The sequence below is a fragment of the Elephantulus edwardii genome, unplaced genomic scaffold, assembly GCF_000299155.1.
Source record: "Elephantulus edwardii isolate Elephantulus edwardi_28Jun2011 unplaced genomic scaffold, EleEdw1.0 scaffold00127, whole genome shotgun sequence".
In the NCBI taxonomy this organism is placed as follows: domain Eukaryota; kingdom Metazoa; phylum Chordata; class Mammalia; order Macroscelidea; family Macroscelididae; genus Elephantulus; species Elephantulus edwardii.
This window is the reverse complement of record NW_006399877.1, coordinates 6,255,472-6,265,540: the sequence shown is the minus strand read 5'-3', so window position 1 is coordinate 6,265,540 and position 10,069 is coordinate 6,255,472. Positions and strand designations below refer to the sequence as shown.

Below are 10,069 nucleotides of genomic sequence, written 5' to 3'. Positions count from 1 at the left end.
GTGAATTATTTTTTTAATGTATCATTGGATTCTATTGGAAAGGATATTATTCAGGATTTTTGCATCTATGTTTATGAGCGATATTGGCCTATACTTTTCTATTTTGGCGGTGTCTTTACCTGGTTTTTGTATCAAGGATATGTTTGCTTCATAGAATGAGTCTGGGAGAATCCCATCTTCTATTTTCTGAAATAGTTTATGTAGAATTGGTGACAGTTCTTCTCTAAATGTTTGATAAAATTCACCTGTAAACCCATCTGATCCTGGGCTTTTTAAAGCTGGATTTTGTCTTACTATCTTTTCAATTTCTTCTTTTGTAACGGGTATGTTCAGGTGATAAATTTTGGATTCTGTTAGTTTAGGTAGATTGTGATTTTCTAAGTATTTGTCCATTTACTCTAGGCATTCATATTTGTTTTGAGTATAGTTTATCATACTATCACAATTATCATTGTTAACCGTTTTATTTTAGTTGGTTCCATTGTGACATTGTCCATTTCATCTCTTATTTGGATTATTTGTGCCTTTTCCTTCTTTTCTTTTGTTAGTTTTGCTAGCGGTTTGCAGATTTTATTGAACTTTTCAAAGAACCAACTCCTGGTTTTGTTGATGGTTTCAATTGTTTTTGTTTTCTATTTCATTCATTTCTGCCTGAATTTTTATAATTTCAGGTTTTTTTGGAGGGTGTCAGGTTTTCTTTTTCAATTTGATGGAGATGTTGAGTTAGAGAGTCAAGGATCATTTTTTCCTGTCTTTTAATGTGTTTTCTTATCGCTATAAATTGATCTTTAATTACTGCTTTGGCTGTTTCCCAGAAGTTTTGATAAGTTGTGTTTTCATTGTCATTTGTTTCAGGAAACTTTTTAATTTCATTTTTTAATTTGTTCTAGTACCCACTCATGTTCAAGCAAGGTGTTGTTCAGCCTCCAAATGTGTGTTTTTTTGCTTCTTTATCCTCTTGTTATCAATTTCTAATTTTGTAGCATTGTGGTAGAGAAGATGCTTTGTATTATTTCTATGCTTTTGAATTTATTGATGATTGCCTTGTCCTAAAATGTGATCTATTCTGGAGAACATTCAATGCACATTGGAGGAAAAAAGTATACTGTATTTTTTGGGAGTGCATTAGCCTATAAATGTCTATGATATTGACTTGGTTTATTGTGTGGTTTAATTCTTCAGTATCTTTGTTGAGTTTTCTTCTGGAAGTTCTATCTGTTCTTGAGAGTGGTGTATTGAAGTCTCCAACTACTATAGTAGTGTCTATTTCATTTTTCAGTTTTGTTAATGTTTGTTTTATATATTTGCAGGTCTTTCATTTGGTGCATATATATTTATTATTGTTATGTCTTCTTGTTCTATTGACCCCTTAATCATTATGTAGTGATCTTCCTTGTCCTTTATGATGCTTTTTGCATTGATATCTATTTTATCAGAAATTAATATTGGCATTCCTCATTTTTTCTAGTTGCCATCTGCTTTGTATTGTTTTTCCAATCCTTTTATTTTTAGTTTTTCTTTTTCTTCATTTTTCAGGTATGTCTCTTGTAGACAGCATATTGATGGGGTTTTTTTTTTTTGTCTTTTTATCCAATCTGCTACTCTTTTTCTCTTTAGTGGTGCATTTACACCATTTGAATTCAGTGTGATTATTGAGAGGGAAGGTTTTTGATGCTATCATTTTATTGAATTCTTTTTGAGATTGTTGCTAGTTACTTTGGTCCATCCTGTTTTCTGTGGACCTCTGTTGGAAGGACGTCTCTCAGTGTTTCCTGCAATGCTGGTCTTATTTTTAGAAACTCTCTTAGATTCTGTTTTTCTGGGAACATCTTGATATTCCTTCATATTTGATGGACAGTTTTGCTGGGTATAATATTCTTGGTTGATAGTTGTGGGTTTTGTGTGTTCGATATATGTCATTCCATTGTTTTCTTGCTCTCATGGTTTCTGCTGAGAAATCAGCATTTAATCCTATTTGCTCTCCCTTATAGGTTACTCTTTGTTTCTCCCTCTCTGCTTTCAGAATTCTCTCCTTATCTTTTGTTCTGGCAAATTTGACTATGATATGTCTTGCTGTTTTTCTTTTGGGGATCTATTCTATATGATGTTCTCTCAGCTTCTTGAATATATATTTCTCTCATCAACACCATTCTTCATTATGCCTGGAAAATTTTCTTCTAATAATTCGTCCACAACTTTTTCAGTGCCTTTAGTTGCTTCTTCTTGCTCTGGGATTCCGATTATGCTTATGTTATTTCTCTTGATGGTGTCCCACATTATTCTTAGGTTTCCCTCTTTTTCCTTCCTTTTTGATTCTTCTTTTTATTCTAGCATATCTGTGGTGACAATTTTATCTTTTATTTCACTAGTTCTGTGTTCCTTCTCCTCAACCCTGTTCATGTGTCCCTCCATCATGTTGATAGCATTTGAAACATTGGTCCTCATATTTTGTATTGTGGTTTCTTGTTTTTCCCGAACCTCTAATGCCTCATCTATTTTATTTGTGTAGTTTTGGATTTTTTTTAAGCTCTTCCTGATTTTTGCTTGCAGTGTCAAGTTTTTCTTTCACCCATTAAAAATATTCAATCATTGTTCTTTTAAATTCTGTGTCAGAAAGTTTCATCAGACTTTCTAGCTTAAGGAAATCCATTGATACTGTGTCACTTTTGGGGGTGACATCTTGTTTTGGGCTTCTGTAGGGGGTAAAGTAACCTGCTTCCTACATGGCATTACTTTGGTAGAGTTTTTCATGTCTGAGACAATACCAGGTTCTAGATCTGAAGTCACCACTCCAGAAGAGGGTGGGGCAGCTGCCCTGTCTGGGTTTCTCACTGCTATATGACCCAAGGGAAAATATGCTTCAATTCAGTAGAGAAAAGGCCTGTGGGAGTAGCCTCCTCTGTCAGAAAATTGCCACACCTAGGGTAGCCCAAGATGTTCTGGGCTAAAGGCAACTAATGGGCTGTAAGTGCAGAAACACAAGGTAGAGCACAGAGACCTGACTGGAAAACTAGGAAGCCTTGGTTTCCCCTTCAGGAATGAACTCTAGCTGTCTTGTTCCCTTCTGATTGAACTTAAGGGGTTCCACATGCTCCAGCCAAATAGCAGTGACCCCCCCAAAGTACCTCACTCAAGTTCCAGCATCACTCCCGGAGCATGTCAGCTCCCGCTGTGGGCATTGGCATCAGGACCGGGGTTTTGGGACCCATGCATCAACATCGGGACAGAGTTCTGGGTGTGGGGCATTGGGACCGGGGTTCTAGGTATGAGATGTTGGTGTCAGGACTAGAGATCTGAGCACGGGCATTGGGACTGGGGTTCCTGACATGGGACATCAGCATCAGGACCAGAGCTCAGGTGTGGGGCATCACAACCAGGGTTCCAGCAGTGGGGCATCCGTTTCAGGGCTGGGGCCAGAGTTCCAGATGTGGGGTGTGGGCACTGGGACCAGGATTCTGGGCATGGGGTGTCTGCGCTGGGGCCAGGCCCAGGTAATTCTTGAGTAAACATTCATGGACATTAAGCAGAGTACTCTGCCATATGCTCTGTGTACAATTGATTTTTGAAACCTTTAAAAAGTGATCTTGGTGAAATTATATGGATATATTTTAATAGCTTCCCCCCCAAGGGTAAAATAGTAATTATAGATTTATTAGAGAGCTACTCTCCAAAGGGATGGATGGCCCTCCATCCCTGAAAGGGGATATGAAGGGAAGGCCCCTTGCTTGTTGGAAAGTATTTTTTTTAATTGAAGTGAACATATCTATAGCAAAAACATTCCATCTAGACAGTGTTTCAATTTGTTGCTACTTTTGGTTGGACACTATTTCAGGGATGGGCTGATGATAAGATAGAAAACGGGAATGGATGTGAAAAGATTACAAAGAATTTAACCATATTTGTTGGGAAGACTTGAAATCTGCTTTACTTTTTATTTTTGCAGATTCCAATTATGGTGGCAAGATCCCCATTGTGTGTTTTGCCCAAGGAGGTGGAAAAGAGACATTGAAAGTGAGTCTTGGTTTAATTTTCTAGGAGTTAAATTCAAAAGTATATCCAACAAATTTCTACTTTCCAGATTTGAGTCTCAAATTTAATATGACTAATTTATTATTTATTTTTTACTATAGAAACTAGGCAATGCTTTTCTTCCACAAAATGCCCTACCACTCACCTTTCAATTGTTGTGCTGTGGTGATTTGTGTGTTGCTGTGATATTAGAAGGTATAACACCAGTAGGCATTTAAATTACCAGCATGGTCATCTGTGGTGGACAGAGTTCATAGCGCTTCCAGTCTCAGATAAGTGAGAGATAAAGACTTGCAAAAATTTGCCCGAGAAAACTTTATGGATCCCAACAGAACTTTGATAATTTGCTGGAGGAGGACAGCATGTTTGGTGAAGCAAAGGACTATTGGGAACAAAGGCATCTCTAGGGGAAATGGGTTGATTGCAGTGGTAAACTTGGGCATGCTGTGATGTGTCGATGCTGCAGGCAGCGTCCTTTCTGTTGTTCATGGGATTTTCTCAAGTTGGAGTCAGCACTGCAGCAGACACCTACATACCTACCTATTTATATATGTTTTCCTAACAGATATAAATTGGAAAATAGGCAGCATCTTTATAAATTAAGGAGAAAAATTGAAGTTGTTAAAAATTTCATTTTATTTGGAGGATCCACAGTCAACACTCATGAAATCAACAGTAAAGATATAATACATACAGTAAAAAATAATACATACTTCATTGTACAAATCTCTGTCAGGGACCTATTAAATGTGCTAAAGAGTGAGTATATAATTTTGAATGCCAATATGCACGTGAGCTAAGGCATGGCATTTTCATTTGCATGTGAAAGTTGCATAATGAATAAGGAAGACCAAAGAAAAATTGATGCCTTCGAACTGTGGTGCTGGCTAAGAGTCTTGAATATGCCATGGAATATACACAAGAACAAATACATCTGCCCTGTAAGATAGCCAATGAGATGGAGTGACACAGTGATTGCAACAATGGGCTCAGACACACCAGTGAACATGAACTTGGGACAGAACAGTGCAATGTTCTATGCTGTTGTACTTGGAGGTGCCATGCAGCAAAATCAACTTCAAGGCAACTAATAATAAGACATGTATTGGACATCTGAAATGTTCTCAGTGATCTACTATCCTGTGTGTTAGGCATGAGGAAAGATACATGCTTGCTCTCCTTCCCCCATCTCCTTCTCCCATCTCCTTCTCCTCATTCAAAGGAGAGATGCTGCTAGGACTTCTCTTCACAGGTAGATACAAAGTCGCTCTAAGGCTCATCCCATTGAGGGTCTTCCTCTTTGTCACTGACTCTAAATATTTCAAAGTATGAGGTCCTTCTCCAGAGACTGATATCTTCTAAGAACAAGTTCAAAGTGTGTGAGACAAACAACACAATTAAAACCATCAATTCTCCTTTGATATTTTTTTATTCTTATCCAGCTTCTACATGCATATGAAGCAATTAAAAATACTGTAGCTTGGGTCAGCCCCACCTAGTTCTCAAAGTCTGTTTTTAACACTTCAAAGAGTCTCGTGCAGCAGAAGTCATGCCTTTGACTTGCACTTTCCTGGGTGTTGGTTGTCAGCCTGGCTGAAATGAAACCTTTGGCAAATTCACTGTTTTCTCTGAGTATCATGATATTGTTATTGGCCCAGTTGTGAGGATTTGATTTTTATATGCTGAGTTGTAATCCATTTTGAAGGCTGCCATCTTTAATCGTCATCAGTAATTGCTTCAAGTCCTCTTTGCTTTTGGCAAGCAGGATTATTTCATCTGCTATCCCCCAGACTCACTGTATCTGATTCCAGCTTATAGTGACCCTCCATCAGGTGTCCCATAAATCTAATGGGAGGGACCCTTGTGGAGATTTGCCTCCAGTCAGGATGGACTCAGCAGGCATCAGGATGGTTTGGCTTTGGGGTGTGGGCATGGGACATGATACCATCACTTTGTGCTGCTCTGTAGTATTGTAATTGCACAAATACTTTCATTGTTTCCGGTTTAAAATAAAAATCCACATTTGGGAAACACAAGGAGGGCTCATTGTGTTGTTTGCCTATCTGACTGGTGCCCTGGTCTCAAGCTGGAAGCGGGTCGCTGCTCATTCTTGTTCACTTGCTCAACTTTCTCTTCTTCTTGCTCTCCCAGGCCATCAACACCTCCATCAAAAGTAAGATCCCTTGTGTGGTGGTGGAGGGCTCGGGCCAGATTGCAGACGTTATCGCCAGCCTCGTGGAGGTGGAGGATGTCCTGACCTCGTCCACTGTCAAGGAGAAGCTGGTGCGCTTTCTGCCACGCACCGTGTCCCGGCTGCCAGAGGAGGAGACAGAAAGTTGGATCAAAATGGTGAGTTGGTGTGGAGGAGATACCTGATGGTTGAGAACAAAACAGGCCAAATTCGTGGGAAGGGAGAAAATGATGCTGTGGGCAGCTGCTGTATTTTATACTTTCTCAGTGACTTCAAGACTGCAGGATCCCACTGTATAGTGGTTACAAGCTTGGCTGTTAACCAAAAGCTCAATTGTTTGAACCTACCAGTCATTCCAAGACAGAAGATGAGGCACTCTGCCTCTGTGAAGATTTACGGATTAGAAATCCCTGGGGCAGATCCACTTGTCCTCTGGGGTCGCTATGGGTCGGAATTGACTTGACAGTGGTAGGTTTGGGTTTGAGGTTTGAGACTCCACTACTGGCCTAGACTAGATTTCTCATTGGAATCTCAGATGTGGATAAACTGGGCTTAGGGACAGGGCTTAATGTCAGGTGGAATGGTTTGCAAAGCTTGTCATCTTCTTGTAGACCGTAATGTTCACAAACGCTGAGCCTCTGTGTTTTGTGTGTGCCCCCAGCAGGAAGGAGAGAAACCCCTGGTCATGATGTGTTTAGAAACTTGGACTCTTAACTTGAGTCTAGGCCTACTGGAGAAACTGCTACTGTAAAATAATTGCCTTTCTGAAAGAACTGGCTGAGATTCAATCCAGACATCCTCGTCTCTCTCATTGTATCATCTAAGAAATGTGGACTTACCAGCGTATTTACTAGACTTCTTGTTGCTGTTTATGAAAATATTTTCACCTAGTGCAATGATTTCTCAGAAAAAGAAAAGAGAATGCATAACATTATGTTACAATCTTTCTGTGCTTTTGAATGATGGTGTTGGAGAAGAATGTTGAATATGTCGTGGACTGCCAGAAGAACAAACAAATCTGTCTAGGAAGTGCAAACAGAATGCTCCATAGGAGGTAGAGAGGTGAGAATACATCTCGTGTGTTGTAGACATGTCATCAAGAGGGGCCAGTCTCTGGAGAAGGACAACATGCTTGGAATTAAGAGGTCAGTGAAAGAGAGGAAGACCCTCAATGAAGTGGAGCGACACAGTGGCTATAACAATGGACTTGAGCCTGTAGAGGTTATGACTGTGGTTCAGTGCCAGGCAGGATTCTGTTCTCTTTTACGTGGAGATGCTACTAGCCAGAACTGACTCAATGGCATCTCCGAACAACAATGTGCTCTCTCATTTTTCTTCATGACAGGTAATTTTTTTTCTTGACATGGGCAACCAGGGTGCTCCTTAGAGGCAAGGATGGTGAAACCTCATCTTACATACTTTGGACATACTGTCTGGAAGGTCCAGTCTTTGGAAGTAGACACCTTGCTTGGGAAAGGTATAAAGTCAGCAAAAGATAGGAAGACCATCCACTAGATGGATTGACACAGTGACTGTAATAATGGACTTGAGTATGGCACAGATCGTGACAATGGTACAGGATGGGGCGAGGTTCAGATCTATTATCCTTGAGATCATTATGAGTCATAGTTGACGCAATGGCACCTAACAACAACAGTAATTTTTTGCTTTGATGTGTTGAAAGGATATGTTAATATCAATGGGAACTCTGGTGGCCTAGTGGTAAGAAACTTCACTGCAACCCCAAAGGTATATGTTTTGAATGTACCAGTTGCTCCATGGAAGAAGGATGGATGATCTCCTCCTGTGCCATTTACTGCCTCTGAAAACCTTCTGGAGGGCGAGCCATGGGTAGGCTCTAAAACAACAACAATAGGTTGTTTTTACTCATATTTATATTAGTTCATTGAACAAACAAAACAAAACAGTACCTTTAACAACAAGTAAACCAGAAGTGGTGACTTTAAAGGATAGAGAGTTATCTTTTCAGAATTCATGAGGCTAGACAGATGAATTAAGTTTGTGGTTGGAACTAGGGTGTCTTTGTCTATTTCAGCTGCTAGTATCAGTATGAAGATTGGAGGAAGACTTATTAACAGCCTGGATTATGCAGACAACATAAGCTTGCTTGCTGAAAGTGAGGAGGACTTGAAACACTTGCGGTAGAAGACAAAAAAACTACAGCTTTGAATATGGATCCCACCTCAACATAAAGAAAACAAAAGTCGTCACAACTGGGTCATTAAGAAGCGTCATGAGATTTGACTTAGTTAAGGATTTCATTTTACTTACATCCATAATCCACATTCATGATGCAATTGTAAAGAGATCAAGCTCCTAATTGCATTGGGCATGTCTGCCGTCAAGTGCTAAAGTACAAGGATGCCAGTTTAAAGTCCAAGGCATGCCTGACCCAAGTGATGATCTTTTCAATTGCTTTATATACATCTGAAAGTTGGACAATGAAAAAGGAAGACAGAAGCATTTATGCCTTTGACTTGTGATGTTGGTGAGAGTATTGACTATAACATAGACTGCCAAAAACCAAACAAACCTTTGTTGGAAGAAGTGCAGACAAAATCCTCCTTAGAAGTAAAGATTTTGTATGTATGACACCCACCAGGACAAGAGGGGGCTGGGGGAGGGAGAAGGGGGTTGGAGGGAGGGAAGTGTGCGACAATGAGTGAAGAAAAACCCAAACTTCCTGTTAAGTTTCATGAGAATCGCAATAAGAAAAAAAGAAGATAGTGAATCTTTGTCTTACATACTTTGAGCATGGATCAATCAAGCTTCCAATCTGTTGTACATACACAAAACAAAATATGTATGTTTTACGGAATGGAAAATCAATTTTCTCTCTCAACTTTCACCCAAACCACAATAAAAAAGAAAGAAAAAAGAGAACCATTCTGTACCAAGTCCTTCATTTGGCTGTAGTTTAGGACTCTATTATAAGTGAAAGTAGAAGGTATGGCCCAAGGTACTATTATGGAGTAGGAGAACTGGAACTTTCCTGTAGGTTCTGTTAATATAAAGTAGAATACACAGTTCTCACCAGAGAGATAAGTTTGTGCTACTGTGACTAAAATCAGTGGTCAGTTGACTAATAACTTTGTTCTTTTCAGCTCAAAGAAATTCTCGAAAGTTCTCACCTGCTAACAGTTATTAAGATGGAAGAAGCTGGGGACGAGATTGTGAGCAATGCCATCTCCTACGCTCTGTACAAAGGTGAGGCCAGGAGGGTCTCCCGGAGGGCTCCTACTGGCGCCTTCTGGTGGCTTGTGTGTGACGTTTCCAATAGTGCTGTGGAGGTGTCGTTTTGTACTTCATTTTCATGAGCATAGACCGGAAGTTAGAGTAACTATTGAGCTGCTGAGTTACATCTCCTTGGGGGTGTGAATTTGATAGAGCGATATTTATATCATTAAAATATTGGTCAATATTCTTTCGAGAGGTGTCTCCATCTGAGGTCTTACAGGTTTCAGAGGCTGTGAATCGTATGTGAGGAAATTGCCCGTCTTTCTCCTGGAGGGCTGCTGGCGAATTTGAACCACCCGAGAGTTTGGGTGCCATGCAGTGCAGCTGCCTACAGTGCTCCCTAAAAAAATATGTGTCTACATACCTGTGTGTCTCACTGCCATCAGGCCAGAGCTGACTCTGCTGACTGTCCAGCAGATTTTCAGGGGCTGCTTATTGCATCGGAGGAGATTGCTCATCGCTCTCACTCAGAATAGTTGGTGGATTCAAACCACTTGCCTTTAAGTTGGCAGTGCAATCCTTTACCCTCTAGGCTACCACCATGCACACTCTCATACATACATACATACATTCTTCTATCTATCTATCTAT

General features: G+C 40.0%; 1 protein-coding gene across 1 annotated transcript in view; it reads left to right on the top strand.

The window, feature by feature from the left end:
• Nucleotides 1–10,069, top strand: part of TRPM8 (transient receptor potential cation channel, subfamily M, member 8) — a 93,293-nt gene that overhangs the window by 17,478 nt on the left and 65,746 nt on the right. Inside the window, exons 7-9 of the mRNA XM_006893455.1 lie at nucleotides 3,944–4,011; nucleotides 6,181–6,378; nucleotides 9,346–9,448. Of these exons, the coding sequence (XP_006893517.1) occupies nucleotides 3,944–4,011; nucleotides 6,181–6,378; nucleotides 9,346–9,448 (369 nt within the window). The remainder of the gene's footprint in view (nucleotides 1–3,943; nucleotides 4,012–6,180; nucleotides 6,379–9,345; nucleotides 9,449–10,069) is intronic.